This window comes from Paramormyrops kingsleyae, chromosome 10 (assembly GCF_048594095.1).
Source record: "Paramormyrops kingsleyae isolate MSU_618 chromosome 10, PKINGS_0.4, whole genome shotgun sequence".
Lineage (NCBI taxonomy): Eukaryota > Metazoa > Chordata > Actinopteri > Osteoglossiformes > Mormyridae > Paramormyrops > Paramormyrops kingsleyae.
The window spans coordinates 27,716,833-27,736,966 of NC_132806.1; the positions used below are offsets into that span (position 1 = coordinate 27,716,833).

The 20,134-nt window shown below is 45.6% G+C and overlaps 1 protein-coding gene across 1 annotated transcript in view; it reads left to right on the forward strand.

Annotated features, from left to right (window-relative positions):
* Nucleotides 1-20,134, forward strand: part of fat2 (FAT atypical cadherin 2) — a 42,780-nt gene that overhangs the window by 16,982 nt on the left and 5,664 nt on the right. Inside the window, exons 7-20 of the mRNA XM_023797451.2 lie at nucleotides 39-178; nucleotides 581-856; nucleotides 1,955-2,165; nucleotides 2,427-6,479; nucleotides 7,225-7,421; nucleotides 7,782-7,935; nucleotides 9,141-9,374; nucleotides 11,202-11,582; nucleotides 14,062-14,273; nucleotides 14,410-14,547; nucleotides 14,788-14,931; nucleotides 15,699-15,896; nucleotides 16,656-17,463; nucleotides 18,222-18,373. Of these exons, the coding sequence (XP_023653219.2) occupies nucleotides 39-178; nucleotides 581-856; nucleotides 1,955-2,165; nucleotides 2,427-6,479; nucleotides 7,225-7,421; nucleotides 7,782-7,935; nucleotides 9,141-9,374; nucleotides 11,202-11,582; nucleotides 14,062-14,273; nucleotides 14,410-14,547; nucleotides 14,788-14,931; nucleotides 15,699-15,896; nucleotides 16,656-17,463; nucleotides 18,222-18,373 (7,298 nt within the window). The remainder of the gene's footprint in view (nucleotides 1-38; nucleotides 179-580; nucleotides 857-1,954; nucleotides 2,166-2,426; nucleotides 6,480-7,224; nucleotides 7,422-7,781; nucleotides 7,936-9,140; nucleotides 9,375-11,201; nucleotides 11,583-14,061; nucleotides 14,274-14,409; nucleotides 14,548-14,787; nucleotides 14,932-15,698; nucleotides 15,897-16,655; nucleotides 17,464-18,221; nucleotides 18,374-20,134) is intronic.

Consider the following 20,134-nt stretch of genomic DNA (forward strand, 5'->3'; position numbering starts at 1 on the left):
GTGGATGTCTGTTTTAAACCACTGTCAACACATGATAGGTGGCGAAGGAGCAGAGGACTTTGATGTGGAGAAGAACAGCGGAAGCATGATGATCGCCAGGCCACTGAATGCTGGGAAGAGGTCCAATTATAACCTGACAGTCAGGGTCACTGATGGAACCAAGGCTATAACCACACAGGTGGGTAGATTAATCCGGACATAATGATCCAATGTTTACACAAGGGTTACTAATAAGTCCGGAGGATGCAGGTTTGCTTTTACGAAGCAAATATGAAAGCTGGCCGAAAAGATTCTCAAGAAGTGTTATGGAGATTTTGAGCAATTAGTGGGTAATACGAATTGTATATACACATTTCAAGAATGCTGATCTGGTTTGATTTGCTAATTGACTAGAGTTGTAGGTAGCACAAAGGTTAAGGGTTGCTGCTTGCATTAGTACCCTTAAGTAAGATATTCAATTTCATGGAGTAAAAATATCTAATATCTGTCTAATGTGACATAATTTTGTGGGTAGCATTTAGGCATCTTATGAGACTAGTCAAAATGTTTGGTACTGATGTTTCATGCTTTGTAATGTCAGGCCTACATACGTGTGCTGGATATGAACGAACATCGTCCGGAATTCCTTGAGAAACATTACGAGGTGATGGTGCCAGAGGATACCGCTCCTTGGAAGGAGATCCTGCAGATCATCGCCCGGGACGAGGACATCAACAGCAGGCTGGTCTACACCATCCATGGCAGCCTCCAGTCCGGCAGCGTCGCTCACTTCCACCTGGACCCCAAGAGCGGAATTCTCGTCTTGGCCGAGGAGCTGGACTTTGAAACCCTGCCAGTGCATACGCTCATCATCATGGTAGGCGGCCCATCCAGTCGTCACTAATGTGTCGAGGTCTTTCAGAGGTGGCAGAGGAGCACTTGTTGTGAACACAATAACAATTTACAACCATGTGGTGTCGGGGGAGGGGAATAAAACAATCCTTCGTGGTACATGAACATTGGTTCATTGAGTTGGTATATTAATTGAGTTGGTATATTCATTGAGTAGGTACATTCTTATATTGGAAACCTGCATATAGAATAATTATTACCACATCAATATCATGATCCAGGTCCATAAGATTCTAACAGGTTTGGATGCTGTTCAACCAAATAGTTACTCCAGCATTAGTTCAAATACAAGAACTCGTGGCCATAGGTGGAAATTAGCGGGAGAACATTTCAAACTGGATTTAAGGAAGCACTTCTTTACACAGCGTGTAGTCAGAGTATGTAATAGTCTTCCTGATAACGTAGTGCAAGCTGAATCCATGGGTTCCTTTAAATCAGAGCTAGATAAGATTTTAACAACTCTGAGCTATTAGTTAAGTTCTCCCCAAGCGAGCTCGATGGGCCGAATGGCCTCCTCTCGTTTGTATAATTCTTACACTGGGTGTAGTTTATGAGAAAGGGCAACACACTGAACCCTTAAGTAGATCATGTCCATGGTTGTTTGCATATAACACCTGTCTGTACCGTATCTGGGAGGCATATAAACGGCAGCACTAACGTAGCACCATTTTCCACACATCGCTTGTCATTACATGAGATTGTCAGCGCAATACTGGCTAAAAATGATGGTGTTTCTAATCCAGTGCCAAGGCCACAACAGAGTCTTTTCTTACAGTAATAATAACACACATCACCACATCAAAGTGGAGAGCTTGTCTCACACCTCTGTTTATGGTGTTACACTCGACATGGATAAAGATGACACAGTCTAAATTATAAACGTGATGTTACCACACTCCCATTGTACCACACTCCCACAGCATCGCACCATTGGGATCAGTCAGAGAAGAACATATCTGGGCTGTATTTCTGTTGTGTTTTCAAATAACCCGTGAACTAAGACAGTGTTAATTTCATCGCCAAGTTTGACGGAACGTTTCCCTCCTGGTTTTGTTGATCTCAGGTCAGGGATCAAGAGATTCCAGTAAAGAGGAACTTCGTCAAAGCCGTTATCCATGTGGAAGACTGCAATGACCACGCTCCAGCGTTTGTGAGCCCTCACTATCCAGCGACTATTCTGAGCGACGCCGCCACTGGCACTGAGGTTCTGCGAGTCAAGGCTTTGGACAAGGACACGGGCAGCAATGCTGACATCATTTACTCTTTCCATTCAGGTGAGGGAAGGAGCTGTGTTCCGCTGCAAGAACTTTGTCCTTGGACACATGTTCCGTGAGAGGAATACTCTGTTCTTGCAAACAATGTTCTGTTGAAAAAAAGACACAAATGTTTTATTTCCAATTTGTTTGAATAGTATTTCCTTACAAGTTGAGCATAGATGTGTCAGACTGTATTTCAATGGTGTCAGAGGGAATTTGAAGCTAGGAGCTTTTATCTATGTCTATAAACGAATACTAATGTCGTGATTGTTTTTTTAGGGAATGCTGATGGCATTTTCAGCATTGATCCTGAAACTGGAAGTATACTAGTGGCGGAGCCGTTAGATAAACTATCCCAAGAACACTACCACCTCCATGTGAAGGCAACAGACCAGGGGTTCCCCCAACGCAGTGACATATGCCCAGTCACCATCCAGGTGAAGCTGTCTGAGAACGTTCCTCCCAAGTTCTCCTCAACAGAGTATTTCACAGAAATCCCTGAGTCAAGTCATGTGGGCACCCCTCTCATCACCATCACTGCCTCCAGCCCTTCTGCAGTACAATACAGAATCAAGGATGGAGATCCTAATGGCACTTTCCACATCAGCTCCGTCTCTGGAGTGTTGTCGGTACAACGGGCTCTCAACTTTGAGGAGTGTGCCTCCTACCGGCTTCTCGTAAGAGCCTCCACCCTGGCTCGAGCCTCCTCAGATGCCATAGTTTACGTCTACGTGATTGATGAGAACGACAACCCGCCTGCCTTCCTCCAGGATGAGTTTGTGGGGCAGATCAGCGAGTCTGCCCCTGTCAATAGCATGGTAATGCGGGAGGACAAAACACCTCTGGTGGTCCGTGCTACAGATGCAGACACAGGCATCAATGCCTTGCTTGTCTTTCAGATACTTGAACTGGAGATGCAAAGCGTGTTTTCTATAGACCCCAGCATGGGCACTCTCTCTATAATTTCCACTGTTGATTATGAATCAACACCAGAGTTCCATTTTAGTGTTCAAGTAATGGATTCGGGTGTACCGTCTTTATACGCAGTCAAACCAGCTAAAGTAACTATACGCATCCTAGATTTCAATGATTGTCCGCCTAAATTCATCATGTCTATGTACGAATCTTCTATTTTGTTCCCTGCAGTTCCGGGAATGGAAGTCATCCAAGTGACTGCAGTTGATCCAGATTCAGTTGTATCATACTCAATTCATGAGGGAAACAATCCTAATGTTTTCAGTATTGATCCTTCTAGTGGGGTAATCTCTATAAGCAATGCCTCTAGTCTCAAACTTAGTTATCACATCTTAGTCAAAGCCTCTGATGGCTTATACAAAGACACTGCTGTGGTCAAGATAAATGTCACTAATATTACAAAGACAAATCTCGGATTTGATCAAATGCACTATGCCACCACTGTGATGGAGAACACAACAACTATCCAAAGCTTAGCAGTTATGAGAGCCTCTGGGAGTTACCTCAATGAACCTTTGATCTACTCAATTCTTAATCCTCAGAGCATGTTTTCAATGATCCCGACTTCGGGGGTTCTGGAGACTACAGGTGTTCCTTTTGATAGGGAGGAGCAAGATGTGTATGATGTGGCAGTGGAGGTAAGGGACTTGAGGAGTCCTCCTAGAATTGCCACTACACACGTGAAGGTATATGTAGGTGACGCAAATGATAATGCACCAGAATTCTTGAACTTGCCAAACTTCGTGACAATATCTGATGAGTCTGAGATAGGTGATGTGTTCTTCCAAGTGACAGCTATGGACAATGATCTTGGGGAAAATGGATCGGTGATTTACCTACTGGAGGATGACTTCAGCCTTTTCAAGATTGATCCTTACCTTGGGGATGTTTCTTTACAGCGAAGTTTTGACTTTGAGTCCATGAATAAGTATGACCTCAGCATAGTAGCCCGAGATGAGGGGGACCCAAGTCTGATGTGTGTTGGAGAGCTTCACATACAAGTCCGAAATCGATCCAATCCAATATTCCAGAGTCCACTTTATCGTTTGAAAATTCCGGAAAATCTTTTGCCTTTCACAACTATCTTACATGTGCAAGCCAGAAATCCTGAGGGCTTTCGTGTGATCTACAACCTTGGGGAAGAGAACTCCTCAAAGAGCTTTCACATAGACTTCAAAACTGGTATCTTGAGCACTGCTGACCGTTTGGACTATGAGACTCAGAGTCGCCATGTTCTGACTGTTCGAGCGACAGATTCAGTGGCGGGAACTTTCTCTGAGGCCACTGTTGAGATTGAAGTAGAAGATATAAATGACAATGCCCCAGCATTTTCACAGATGCCTTACATGGCAAGTCTGCCGGAGGGATTACCGATTGGCACCTCCGTACTGCAGGTATTTGCCACAGACAGAGACTCTGGGAGAAATCAAGAGTTATTTTATGAATTAATGGGCACTGGAAAGAATGAAACAGATGTCTTTGAAATTGACCCAGTCAGTGGCCTTCTAGTAACCAGGCAGGTTCTGGATTATGAAAGTATTCAGCAATATCATCTGAAAGTCAAGGTTACAGATTACGGGGTACCCCCCTTGACCAGTGAAGCATTTGTCATCATCAATGTCACTGATGTTAATGACAACCCTCCAAACTTCAGTGAGTCTCAGTATCAGGCCAATCTTAGTGAAATGGCCACTTGTGGTCACATTGTAATCAAGATCCAAGCTTCAGATCCGGACATCAGTGATCATAACAGCCTGGAATACAAAATAATCTCAGGAAACGAAAACAGACATTTTGCCATCAATAAATCCTCAGGTTTAATTTCTTTTGCGAATGTCTGTAGTAGAAGCTTAGACCCTTTTTATAACCTTACTGTGGCTGTTTCTGATGGGGTTTTTCAAAAGACGGCTCCGGTCAACATCGATATGATGAACAGTAACAAACATAGTCCATATTTTGAGAAAAGCATCTACGAGGCTGAACTGGCAGAGAATGCCGAAACCGGAACCCGGGTCATCAGACTTGCGGCTATCGATCCAGATGATGGGCCATATGGCAGCGTGGATTATACGATCATTAACAAACTAGCTGATGAGAAATTCGCCATAGACAACGAGGGACAGATCAGTACATCCCAGCCCCTGGACAGAGAGAACCCAACCCAGAAAGTGATTGCTATAAAGGTTATGGCAAAAGATGGTGGAGGAAAAGTTGCGTTTTGCACTGTTAAGATCATTCTGACAGACGAAAACGACAATGCTCCCCAATTTCAGTCATCCGAATATCAAGTGTCGATCAAATCTACCGTAAACAAAGGCTCCCCCGTCATTCAGATAATGGCGTATGATGCGGATGATGGCAAAAACGCAGATGTCACTTACATGGTTGACGATGTGGAGGATATCACAGAGGAGCTCATTGAGATAAATCCTTTCACTGGTGTGGTCAGTGTCAAGGAGAGCCTGGTTGGGATGGAGAACAAAATCTTCACTTTCAACGTCGAAGCCCGCGATGGGGGCCTCCCATTCTATAATACCACCGTTCCTCTACAAGTGAAAGTTGTTCCACCTGAGGTTGAGTTGCCAAGATTCACAGAGCCTTTGTACACCTTTTCAGCATCTGAGGACCTTCCTTTAGGCTCTGAGGTTGGAATAGTTAAGGCTGATGCAGATATTCCAGTCATATACAGCCTAGTGGAAGGCAACACAATTGAAAGTAACAAGGAAAGAATCTTCACTGTTGACAAAGACAGTGGAACCTTGGTTATCCAAAAGAGCATCGATCATGAGAAGACCAAATGGTATAAGATCGATGTTATGGCTCACTGCAATCACAACGGCACAGATGTGGCCTCATTGGTGTCCGTCAACATCCAAGTCCAAGACGTGAATGACAACCAGCCAGTTTTTGAGGCTAACCCCTACAGAGCCTTTCTGGCTGAGAACATGCCGGTGGGGGCCACTGTCATTCAAGTTACAGCGAATGACCCAGACACTGCAACCAGCGGGAAGGTAACATACAGGCTGGAGCCAGAGCTGTATGACATCAGTGAGTTGTTCACCATTGACAGTGAGAGTGGCTGGATTACCACAATGAAGGAGATGGACAGCGAGGTCATGAGTCTGTACCAATTTCATGTGGTGGCCATCGATCACGGAGGGAGTGTCAAGCTTTCCTCCTCCACGCTGGTGGAGGTGACAGTGACAGATGAGAACGACAACCCGCCTCACTTCACCGAGGAGGTGTATCAGGGTTCCATCTTGGAGAACAGCAGAGAAGGAGAAGTCATCGTCACCATCAGCACCACTGATGCCGACATTTTGGAGGAGAATAGGCAGGTCACGTGTTACATAACAGGTGAGAGTCCTCAAGTTGGACAGTTAATGTTTTTACACGAAACATGTTAAAGTAGTTTTAAGGTTGTAGTTCTGTTATTCAGAGCAAGTAATTTCACACACTCATTGTGATTTTATACACAAAACAATTAATATAAATTAAGTACAGATCAGTTTTGTTTTTGATGTAATGCTCACGCCCCAGCTGGTCTCTCCTCTGGTTCTGTTACGTGTGGAGTCTGCATGCTCCCACTTCATGTACATAGTTCCTCAGTATGCTTTGGTATCCCACTGCAATGTATGGTTAGATGAACTGGTATCTCTAAATTGCCTGTAGTGTTTCAGTATGTGCCTTAAAATGGCCTGGCATCAAGCCCAGGGTATCGCCTTTGTCCTATGGAATAGACCCCAGGCTTTGTGTCACCCTGTACTACATTAGCAGTTATGAAATATCAGTTTATGAAAGATACTGATATACAGCAAACTATCAATGATTTCTATACTTTTCTATTTTGGTTGTACATAAGAAAATGGAGAGATACAGTGTTTATTTCTGAGCATGCTCAAGGGATAGTAGCTATTCTTTGTTCTAGATTATCCTTGGTTATTGCAGCATGCTTGATTTAAAAAAATTAAAATGCTTATCACATTCATATTTATATGTTGTATTTGCCGTAAAACTTCTTAATTGCCAGTGAGGTCAATTAAAACATTAGTAAAGGTCGCTGCATGGGTGTTTAGTTAAATTTTTTGGCCATTCCATGTAGATGGAGACCCTTTCGGCCAGTTTGGCATGGTCCAGGATGGGGACGAGTGGAAGGTGGTAGTGAAAGCTTCTCTCGACAGAGAAGTGAAGGAGAAGTACAGTCTGAAGATCACAGCCACCGACGGACGCTTCCAGACCTCCTCCATCGTTGAGGTTCACGTTCTTGACATCAATGATAACAGCCCACTTTGTGAGCAGGTGAGATGAGAGCCATTCATTAGAAGGGAAATCTGCACAGCATTTGCATTCTTTGTCTGTGTGCAATATGATTATTTTTGACCGGTCCATTTTATTCGCTAAGATACAAAAGAGAAGTTGATTGGCTGTTACCATGACTTTGCCATTATCTTCCTGAGGTATGAGTGTAATTACTAGCTATAAGATGAGATTTTGGGCCTACTCTCAGATTTTTATTTTTCTTCTCCTCTGTCTTTTACCTTAATTGCTTTTGTGTCTCTCTGCTATGTTGTCTGACAGACAACATAGATAAACGACCCACAGACATTTTTTAAAAGACTTGCCACTGGTCACACTGACCGTTTCTGCTTTTGTGCACAGTTGCTCTACACGGAGGTCGTCATGGAGAATTCTCCGCCGGGCCTGTTCATCCTCAAGGTCACCGCCACTGACCCTGATGTGGGTACAAATGGACAATTCTCCTTCAGCCTCCATGGTCCCGACGCTGATAAGTTTCACATCAACCAAGACACCGGTAATGCCCTTTTCTTACCTTTATAGGGGCGGGACGTGCGTTTCTGTGTTGCGGGGTGATCCTTCGTCTGTCTAAGTATCTGATAGTATCTGTGCTCTGAAGCTTCATAGGAAACTGAGTGATGCCCGGAACAAAGAATAAAATGCACCTTTTCAGAGACCGTTAGTGTTCTTTGTGCGTATTCACATATTTTAGTGACATCTATGTCACACTAGTAACTGCTTATTAACTCTGTGAATGACATATGATAAACACAGAGAGCGTATCGTGGCATTTAAGCCGTGGCATTTGGCTTTCACTTTTAAACACATTGCAGTTGGAAGTTCTGCATCCGTTCACTTTTGGGTTATATGCAGGGATGTGCATAGCTGGTTTGTAAGCGATACGCCTTGCAAATGCTAACAGTGCAAATGTGTACTTATTTTATGCACAAATCCACTATTTTGACAAGAAATTAACATGCATTTTAGCCTCTATTCTGTGAAAGAAGTACACTTTAGCCGTATAAAACTTAAAATGCACGGTAATTCAAATGCACATAAGTTCATTGCTCTATCTTGTCTTGAGAATTAGGTCAAAACGTCAGAATGTCTTTGATTCAAGAGAGTACAGTACTGTAGAGCACTGTATATTGTACAATGTATCTTATTATTACTGTATTTAATGCTGATATTGTCTTCCTGTGTTTAATTTACAAATTTCCGTACCTAAGTACACGAAAATCAAAAGAAATATGGTTCACTGTTATCCGCGGTCTCGGCTATCCGCGGTAGGTCTTGGAACACATCCGCCACAGAAACAGGGAGACTACTGTATGTATTTGCACTGTTACAACAAGTAATTGCCACGCATTTTAACCTTTAAATGGCAAACGCATACCTGCACACCAGATATGTGCCTCCCTGATTATATGCACTCATTTCCACGCAGTCTTACTTTATTATTTACACATGCCCTTAGCTTCAGGGCTGCCCCTCCAATTCTCCGAAACCACAGATATTTAATAATTTTAATGTTAAGCAGCAAGCTTTATCGAGTGTTGATCCGTCTTGTTTAAACTTGAAACTGGCAGAATTATGACAGGAAATTCTGTTCTGAAAACAAGAAAGAATTTATTACGGGTATAATTATCTCTGACACGCGCACTCTCTGCTGTGTTCTTTTCTGTGTGTGTGTGTGTGTGTGTGTGTGTGTACACTTCACAGGAGACCTGTACACCCTGGGGTCCCTTGACCGGGAGCTAGACTTGGAATTCGACCTGGTTGCCAAGGTGACCGATGGCGGTGGCCGATCCTGCCAGGCCGACATCCTTCTGATGATCCAGGACCAGAACGACAACGCGCCCAAGTTCCCCACAAGCCACTACTCCATAACTGTTTTCGACAACACCACTGTGCGCACCCCCATCGCGGTCATCTACGCCAAGGACCCAGATGCTGGTGCGTGTCCCACTTGTGTTGGTGGTGGGAGTGGGAACAACACAGCCCTGTATAGCCGAGTCTTCTGGAACCCAGTTGGCTTGGTTAGCTCCCGTTAGCACCTTGTCCTGCCCAGTCACAGTGAGTTAGCACAAAGCAGGCCGCAGCCTGGAGGCGCTCTACATTTGATCTCTTCAGATGGGCGTTCTCCACGGAGACGTGCCCACACTCGCCCCAAAGTTCCCCACTGCCTTGCTTTTCAACCTAGCTGAGGAACTGAGCAGCCCATTCTAAATGCCACCCAACGTTGGTTCTGGAGCTTTGGTTCTCACCGTCAGTTAGAAGGTGTCCATATTCATGCTGAGATCATATCCCAGAATCATGGCTGCCCCGTTGGCATTCCAGGACGTGGCTGTGGACTCAGGATAGGCTACATGAAGGTACATGGTGGCTTCGTGGATAAAGCTTATCACTCTCAGCTCTGATCTCTGCTGGATACATTTCTGTGGGTCTTCTGCGGGTTCTCCAGTCTGTTCCCATGATTCTCACGCTCTGCCTTGTCCGTCCCAGTTGACCCTAGCTCACGACTGTCTGAGTTGTTTGTCACTGCAGTGGGGCCACATCCTGTCCGTGGTGTATTCTGCCATAAATTGGACAATTGTCTTGTTTTGTGGTAACTGTTTATGTATCTGCAGTAGGCCGGTTGACTACCGGAGACAAATTCCCTCTATGTGTGAACAAATCTGGCCAAATAAACTGGACTCAGATTGTTATACTCTTCTGGAATAATGCCTGAATCACAGGCACTGGGGTGATTGGTAACTTCAAATGATGTGTGGATATGATTACCGGATGAGGGGGGTCTCAGAGTCACATTTCTGACAGGGAGGTGATTAAAAGTACACCGTGGTGAAAAAGACATCTGGGGAGGTGAAACGGAAGAGACCGACGTATAAGATTTCAGTGATTAAAAAAAAAATCCAACTGCACAGAAACAAAAGTGACTTTCACGAGAATCGCAGTGACATTTACAGCACAAATGCTGACATTTATGGCTGTTTTTTTATTGAGCTCCTTTACTGTTTCTCATGATACCGCAGATGTAAGCAGCTTCTATGTCTGCTGTAGTCTGATATTCCCCAAAACTTTAAATCCCTGCTTCTGTGAGTAGTAACAGCACATAGGATCTGGTCTTACCCAGTTCTGGATCTTGTTGAGCCTGGAGCCTGTCCCAGGAAACACGGGGCACAATGAGGGGGGGGCACCTTGGACAGGATGCCAGCCTGTCACAGAGCACACACTGACACGCTATGTTGGCATGCCAACCTGCATCACTGCATGCTTTCGGGCTCTGGAAGGAGGAAACCCACATGAAAATGGGGATAACTTACAAACTGCACACATAGACCGGCATTCTGCAGCTGTGAGGTGACAGTGCAGCCCACTGAACCACCATGTCACCTGTTTGTGAAATAATTACGCTAACACTTTACTTAAGACCATGCTTTTAGTAATTTATAAACACATTCATAATGCAGTACAAACCATCCTTAATGCTTACAGTATACTGACCATTATAATGCATTATAATGGTATCTTTAGTGCATTATAGATGAGAGCTTCATAAACCATCCATAATGCATAATACACATAGCTATAATTATTTATATTATGTTTATAATTTATATGCTTATAATTCTTTATGAATGCATTATTTGTTATGAATGTGTTTATAAATGACTAAAGACATGTCCTTAAGTAAGGTGTTAACATAATTATTTTTACAAGTAAGAAACCAAAATGTCTCAAAAGCAATAAAATAAATGTATGTATTTGTTCCTTCCTCAGGTATAAATGGAGAAGTTGTCTACAAGCTGCTCGGCTCGGACAGCTCCTACTTCTCGCTGGATGAGTACTCCGGGATCCTAAGGTTGGAGAGCTTCCTGGCCGACATTCCTCAGACCACGTTTGAGCTGCAGGTGCAGGCCACAGACCGGGGGCTTCCCCGGCGACTGAATTCCGTCGCCACGGTGACTGTCAACATCGTGGACCTTGACAACTACCAGCCGGTCTTCCAGAGCAGCCAATACTCAGCCCAAATCCCAGAATCCGCTGCAGTGGGAACTGAGGTGCTGAGCGTGTCGGCCTTCTCCGGAGACAGCGTGCCCATCCTATATGACATTATTTCTGGCAACGAGCATGGAATATTCCAGATTAATCCAAAATCAGGTAAGGATTAGCATGCTGCACTATTTCAGTATTGATAATATGTCTTGTGGATGGATGATAAAGACTTGCAGGGAGATGTTTGTGTGCAACGTACATGTTCTCCATGTATATAAATGGGTGTCATTTGGATAACCTGGTTTATTTCCACAATCCAAGAATATACATTTAGTTGAATTAGCATCACCAAAATGCCTGTGGTGTGTGAACTGTCCAATGTCTCCTGCTTTGTGCCTCTCTTTCATGGAATAGATTCCAGACTTACCACGCTAGATAAGCAGTTATGGAAGATGAGTGTAAGAACGTCTCAGAAGGAAAAAAAAAATGCAAACTGTTTATGATGTATAATGAGGGCATCTGATGTTGTTTTAAAACCTGGAAGATTATCCGAAATTCTTCACCCCTGAAGGTATTTTCAAACAATAACAGATTTGGTGCAGTAACAGCGCTGAAAGAGTATGAAACACATTCACTCTCTGCATTAGACAAAAACACATCAGTTATCGGGAAAGGGGAAGACTCCAACTGCCTGTAAAGGCATGTCTGCGGATGACTCACACCCACTGAGAATCTTTTCTCATGGCTTGCAGATTAGCGTGAGTTTCATTGCATAATAATGCAGCTCCTTTATTAGCCGCTAAACCGCTCATGAAGGTTTCGTACAGTCACCACTTGGAACAGCATTATTTAGTCAGTCAGTAAGAATTTAGGCAGGCTAGGTGCTGACACAGACATACTACAGTTTCCTGAAGAGCTGTGACAGATGAACCCTAATTTCAGTCTGGTTTAAAATGCGAACCTTTATACCGAGATTTAACTTTTTTTGGCTGCATTATTTGCGCCTTGGGTCTCGTTACACTGCAGACAAACATGTTGGAAAAACAAAACCATACAACGAAACGGGAGAGAAAGGGAAGAGCTGAAAGATTGGTCGTGTTGAGCCTTCTGGGGATTATTGAGTGAGAGAGTTTGTGCTGGTTACGCATGTTCCACTGGGTGTATCCAGTTCACACTCAGTTTTAACCCGAAATATCATTAAAAAAATGATGATTTAACAATGTGCTACTTTTATAACACAAAAATATATAAAATCATATATTCATTTTGTCCAATGTGTTCCTTAGGGTGACCCAAGATTGGTTGTGGTGTTATTTTAGTGGTATGATGCTATACCTCTATCCTCCAGTAGAGGTCATTGTTATGCCTTGTACTATCATAAAGCTTGACAGAATACTGTTTAGATAAGAGGATTTCGCTTCAGGTTGAATGTCGAGTGTCGACTAAAGTTATATAAACCTGCCTTGCCCTGCATTATTCATTTTAACGACCTCATTAAAGAAGCTCACAGGGCGCAGTGAAGAGATATCTGAGTCATATCAGATTCTTCTGATCACTGTATAATGCATTGCTGTAGCAATCGTAACTGGAGGAGGCAGGACCAACCAATCAGATGTCTTGGTCCCATCTCCTCTAGTTGCCTGGGCCCACCTCCTCTACAATCTGATTGGCTATTTCTCTGGATCAATAATTTGTCTTTCTGCACTCAGCACATTTTTGTGTGAGTGAAACTCCCATGAGCTCCCAGGACTGGTGGGCAGTGATGTTGTGGGGGAGTCGGCCGGGAGCATCACTGAGTAGTAATGGCAGTGCGCCAGATCACAGAGTAGCAACAATAAAAAAAAAACCATGACCTCCAACAACAATTAAGGAACTCCCTTGTGTGTATTTTAGGTGTGTGGGGTCTGCTGAGTTCGCCGCGTGCTTTCTTGCTGTATTTTAATTGAGCATGTGAAGGTGACTGGCAGGCAGCCCAAACACTAAACAAGATAAACAATGTTAGGAAATTGTGCCATCCTGTGTCCTTTCCAGGATTACGGTGATCTGGTGACTCTGGATTTGTGCAACAGATTATTAACCCGATTCTTTAAGCATGTGTTCTGTGGTAGACCTCCAAAAAAATGAAAGACCCTCTTATTTTTTGTTTCTATCTCAAAAAATGAAGAAAACATAGAGAGTGTTTGTAGCTAACCCTAATTGTTGGCAGTCTAGGGCAGGGATCACTAGGGTTACCTGGAAGATAGCATTTGCTTATTTTCTTTCATTGGTTCCAAGGTCTTAGCTTATTAGCATAGCTTTGCTGTAGCTGAGTTAGCCAGATAAGATTGCATTTGTCTGTAGAGGCTGGGATTTGTGCGTTTTGACGCAGTTGTGGACAGCTCTCATCCCTCTTTATTGTTGGCAGAAAAGACTGACTTTGTCACAGGGGGAGGTGTAGCTGCTTTCAGAGGCTGGCTTTTAATGAAACTTGCAAGAATTCTAGAATGTTGAGCAACCATGGGCTGTGTTGCTTATTTGTGACCTTTACAAACAGAGACTTGGCTTTGAGTATGTAAGAATGCCCTTGTTGGGTGGGACTTCAGCACGGCGTTCCTGTCAGCTGCATCATCTCTGTCGTCTCTGATCCATCATCTCTGTATCCTAGGTGTCCTGTCAGTTAACTCCCCCCTGGACTACGAGCAGCGGAGCGAGTATTATCTCTCGGTGGAGGGATCGAGAGGCAAGTCCTCCCTGAGCGACGTTACCATGGTGATCATCAACGTCACAGACGTCAACGACAACCCTCCCATCTTCAACCGAGGCGACTACAGCGCCGAAGTCCCGGAGGACATTGCCCTTGATGACTTGGTGATGCAGGTATGCTGGCAGTCGATCTTATCATGACAGAGAAAGCCTGTGACTTGACCCCTCAATGAATGAAGGATTGGCTTCAGCATCGTATCCCACATTCCCACTGCAAAGGCAGCATGATGGAAATCGTTTGTGCTTCCAGGTAATGGCAGAAGACCTCGATGGACCTTTAAACAGCCTTGTCCACTACAGCATTGTGAACGGTGATCCCCAGAAGCAGTTCATAATTAATCGCCAGAGCGGAGAAATTAGGGTGAACCGGAGACTGGACCGAGAGGAGGTAAGGAGATCCTTCCAAATGGTTTGCTCCTGCCAAAGCGACCATGACCCTGATCTTAATCATAAAATAACGTCATCCCTGACTCTGAAGATGTTCAGCACCTCTCCCATTAAACTGCCCATTATAAAGTCCTTCATTTTCTTGTACTCGATACTCTATGGTAGAAGTTCACAGAAGATCTTATCCTTGTACTCCTGTCATAATGGTGCATCCAGAGGATCTGACTGTTGTCTTTTACAGGTCCCTCATTACTCCTTAACCATCCAAGCCGCTGATGGGGGGGACCCACCCCTCTCTACCGCCGTGCAGGTGACCATCACCGTGTCGGACATCAACGACAATGCACCTACCTTCTCCCAGATCAGTCACAACCTCTTTCTCCAGGTATGGATTTGGGGCCCACCCTTTCCCCCATAAGGAATCACATCCCAGACCATCGGCAGAGCAGAGCAGAGAGACTAGTACCCTCCTCCATGACGGCTGAACCCGCATGAGTCATGCCTCCTAATTATGGGCTTCTAGTGTTGCGGACACGTGCCTCGCAGCCAACTTGTTTCCACACCAGGGGCCTGTTATCTTCTGAATCTGCTGAGATGGTGTAGGTCAGCGACAATTAACCTTAAATCGTGCCAGTGGGTGTCCTCTTAATTACTAGTTCCAGCGGGGCCAGTTCTGCGGCCTCCGAGCTACACGCTGCAGGCTTTTCGTGCTCCTCTGTCTCTCTCAAAAGCAAGTGCTACAGATCCCAGTAGCAAATCCCCAGCTGCTAGGAATGAAGCTCCAAAACAGATCAGGCTTTGTAAAGACACCAAGCAATGCTAACCAGACGCGTCAGATAACCATAACAATGATTGTAATGATTGCACTCAACAAGTGCCATAAACTACTTCATGAACTTTTTAGAAGGTTATTTTATTGGCACCCAGTGGTGTATATATAGGGGAGGGGCCACAGGGGCACCGGCTTCAGCTGAAACCTGATTGGCCCCCTGAGTGCTGCCTCCCCTGTCATTTACAGATTCAAAACATATCATTGGCTAATAATAAGGTTGGCCCCTTCATACCCCTCTTATATCCCCCACTCTAAACATTGCCCCTGTTGGAACCGTCTTCTTGTTCTTTCCATAAAAGCTGCTTGTTTTGACTTGATAGGAGGGCGAGCCAGTGGGCAGTGGTATTCTCCAGCTCACTGTGATTGACAAAGACACGCCCAAGAATGGCCCGCCCTTCGCGTACCATATCGTGTCTGGGAACGAGGATGGGCACTTCCACGTGGACCAGGGTGGTCTGCTGTCAACCACTAGCCAGCTAAAGAAGAGGACCAGAGAGCAGTATCTTCTGAAAATTCAGGCAAGGATGACCATGTTATGATACTTTCTGCTGTACTACAGTTCCCAAAATGCTAGAGCATAGAGGACAGGAAGTAAGGCCACAGGTAAACAGGATGCGATGTGCTATGTAGGAGATTTGGTAAGAAAAAATTGAATGTGAAATCCATGCCTCATTTTTTTAATAAGAAGACAACATAGACATAATTTCATGGTTCTTGTTCAAAGGTTTAGGGGTGGCACTGTGGCGCAGTGGCTAGTACTCTCACCTCACGCCTGTGGGACCCGGGTTTGAGCTTCTGCCATGGCTCCATGTGTGTGCAGTTTGCATGTTGTACTTGTGTCAAGGTGGGGTTTTCTCCAGGTATTCCAGTTTCCCTCCATAGTCCAAAAACACGTCAAAGTTAATTGCAGTTACTGCATGTGTGAATGTGCCCTGTGATGGGTTGGCGTCCCATCCTGGGTCGTTCCCTGTCTTGCATCTGTAGCCTCTGGGATAGGCACCAGACCCCCCATGACCCTGAATAGGAAAAGCTGTTACAGAGGATGGATGTATGTATGTTGAAAGGTTTAATAAAACGAGAAGCTGTCATACTGTTTCCCTCAGCGACAGCAGTATGGACCCAAATGACCTAAATCAATCTATCGTACCTACTATAGGCAAGCACAGGGATGAATATTTTTATTCAGAAGTTTCCTGCTGAAATTTCAACAGTCCAGTTAATTAACAGAAAGAATAAATGAATGAACAGTTGTATTTATTTTGTTCCCCTCCTATCAGGTGATAGATAACGGGCACCCTCCTTTGTCCTCCATATGTGTGGTGAAGATCAACATCACCGAGCAGAGCACGCACCCACCGTCCGCCGTGCCGCTGGAGGTCTACGTCACCACTACGCACGGGGACTTCTCCCGCAGAGTCCTCGGCAAGCTCCATGCCACCGACCAGGATCTCCATGACGTGTTGTCGTACCGGTTGGCGTCGGAGGTCCCGCCGGGAGGCCGGTTCTCCGTGGATGAGGCTGAGGGTGATGTGGTGGCAGAGGGCCCGCTGGAGCCGGGGCTCTACCTGCTGAACGTGAGCGTCTCCGACGGGCGCCTCAGCACCTGGGCCGGGGTGCGGGTCCACGTGTGGGCCGCCACGCAGCCAGTGCTGGACCGGGGCTTCACCCTGCGCCTGGCCGGGCTCACGCCGGAGGAGTTCGCTCGCGATCACTGGAGGAGTCTCCAACGTGGCCTCAGCCTCGGCCTGGGCCTGCCCCGCCAGGAGCTGCACGTGGCCAGCCTGCAGTCCGAGCCGGGCTCCCTGGCCTTGGAGGTCCTGCTGGTCTGGGGCCAGCAGGGGCTGGACACCCCCGTGGAGACCTTCCCTGCCAGCCGGCTGGAGAGTGTGGCCTACGACGTGGGCGACGCCATGGGCCTCGACGTCTTGAGGATACGACATGGGGCGTGCGCGGGGCCGGAATGCCGACAGGCCAGCTGCCGGAATACCGTCCGTCTCCTGGGAGACGTCGAAGGGCCTTATGCCACAGCCCGGGCCAGTTTCAGCACCCCACGGCACGCCTGGGAGAGCATCTGCTCCTGCAATGGTACGCGTCGTCTCTTGGTCAGCCACGGCGCGCCCTGTGGGATTGTCTGCACCCTCATGCTGTACATTATCTCCATCTATCTTCTAACTGTCAGGAGTGAGTGATAAACCTACTCAAACAGCTACACAGATACTGAAATAGATATCAGACCTTTTCCGGTCTTTATTTTGACTGGTCCAGCTAAAGCTGGTGTTGAAAGGCTCAGATAAATCTAGTCTTTGGTCTCTATGATACATCCGTGAACTTCTTCAGAATGAAAAATACGGTAGTCTGTTATATTGACTACTAGGATCATAAAGTATGGGGGTGGTGGGGGATGCCCTGGACCCCCTGGGGGTTGTATGCTCAACACAAAGATATGCCCTTGGCTAGGAACCTGGGTAAATTTAGAAAGACCTGAAGAAAAATATGATTTCCTAATGATTTTCAGTTAATAAGCGCAAAGTTTAGCTATAGAAAGTACTTTCCACTTCTGCTTTAAATAAAGTCTTCAGCCTTTGCTTGGTAGATGGGTCAGTGCAGGGGGGGGGGGGGGGGGACAGTTACATTTATCCACCTTCTGATGCTTTTATCCAAAGCAACTTACAGTAAAGTGAAGGGATGTAAATCCATCTGTGCTTCCTGAGATTCAAACCCATGACCCGCTGAGCTTGTTGCACTAGTTATTAATGTGGTATCACACAAGATATGGAAGAGAAGGCCACAATTGCAGATTTAACATATTTGGGGGTTATTCATGTGAGTCTGCTGTCTCTTAGGCTCGGCCGTGCGCTTCGACGGAAGGGGCTACCTGAAGTACCTGTACCAGGGGCAGGAGACCCAGGGCTTCCGGCTCTCTCTGAGCATGAGGACGACACAGACGCAGGCCGTCATCGTGACCGCCAACTCCACCGACTGGGGCTCCCTGGAGGTGTGGCCTGCCGCTCCACACAGCAGCACATGTCTGTAATGCCTAAGGGTTATTCCTCTAGTTCCAGGGTACCGCTGGGCTGTAATTAGGCAACCATTTCCTCTTACGCTATATGATGTAACTGATATAATAGTTAGATACTTAAAACAGAGCCAGTCCCTAGAGCTTGGGGCAAAGTGCCCTGAGGTTCATTCACTTCCTGTAATCTCTGACCTGGGCAAAGAGCAGCCTGGTAAAAATCAAACCATTCCAAACCCTACTTCGGCCACCGACATGTAGAAAGATAAGATAACATAGCGGCGTATTGCGAGACTTCGCTGTACAAACGCAGGTCTGTTCCATGGGGAAGAAAAAACACGACATACAATTCCACACATATGTTACCATATTTAAACAGCAAGGGCCCAAATATTGCATGATCACTATGAAACCCAGTTTTAATGAATCACCAGACTATAATAATTCATTTACGTGCCCCCTGCTGTTGGTCAAGAAGAATGATTGAGTGTGTGATGAATGATGAGGCAAACAGGCAGATGTCAATGTGTGGAGTTACACTCCTTCTTATGCATGTCACGTTCGCTTCAGTGGTTAATCTACTGTAAAGAACATTCCGGAATGCATTAGAATGACCCGGAAGACTTCTGTCATCATGTCACTCATCCCTCAGACGTGTCATCAGATGGGGTTTCTCCAGACTTCAATCTCTAAAATGATCACATAACGAAAGTGCTGCTTTTTAAAATAAGAGGACGACAGTCCCCGTCCTGCCCCAGAGGACGACAGTCCCCGTCCTGCACCAGAGGACGACAGTCCCCGTCCTGCCCCAGATGATGAGCTTGATGGGGCTAATGGCCTCCTCTCATTTCTAAATTTTTTATGTTCTTATGTATTAAACCACTGAGCTGCACGTCACATGAACCCGGAGTGTCCGCTGGCAGGCCTCTCGCTTATGCTGCCCTACGCAAAGTCAGCTCCGAACAGTATTCCGCTTGAAAGGGGTCCCAGACCTTCAGGCTGACAGCAGAGCCTTTACTCTTCAGACTATTACATAGGGTGATGGGGGTGTCGCATCATAGCATACAGGGGTCTTTTATCATTATGCCTTTAGAAGGGTTACCGATAAAGAGGTGGCCCTTGAACAGGGTTACCGATAAAGAGGGGGTCCTTGAACCCTCAGTCTTGCAAGCATATGAATACAGGGGGAGGGCTGTAGCACTGGCGCTAGCTGAAAACTGATTGGCCCCCAAAGTGCCCCTTCCTCTGTCACTCACCAACAGGCGTATCATTGATTAGTGATAAGTTTGGTCCCCCTGTATGAATTAGAATTTAGAGTCAGGAGATTAATTAGTATTGCTCCAATAGGAATCCAGCTATATAAATAGGTAAAAAAATATAAGTTGAGGAACCGAGTATTTAAAGTACCTGAGAGCTATTGATTTCAAGAATTTAATATTAACCGCCGCCCCCCCTAGTGTCTCTTTTCAGAAGTTACTGCTGAGAAGCTGTCAGGTACTAAAAGCTTTTTGAGTCCCTTCCTTTGGTGTGCAACCACCAGCCTCACATGCTCCTCATCGGAGCATCATTTTTAATGCAGCGCATTCGCACAAGCAAGCTGTGACGATGATTCGCGGTAGATCAGTATGACAGAATGCTAGTATAAGAGGGCAATTGAGGCCGATGACATTAAGTATTGAGGGAACAGAATGAAAGGTCACGTCTGCCGATGGTCTCGTTTTAGCTGAACAAGCACATTTCAAT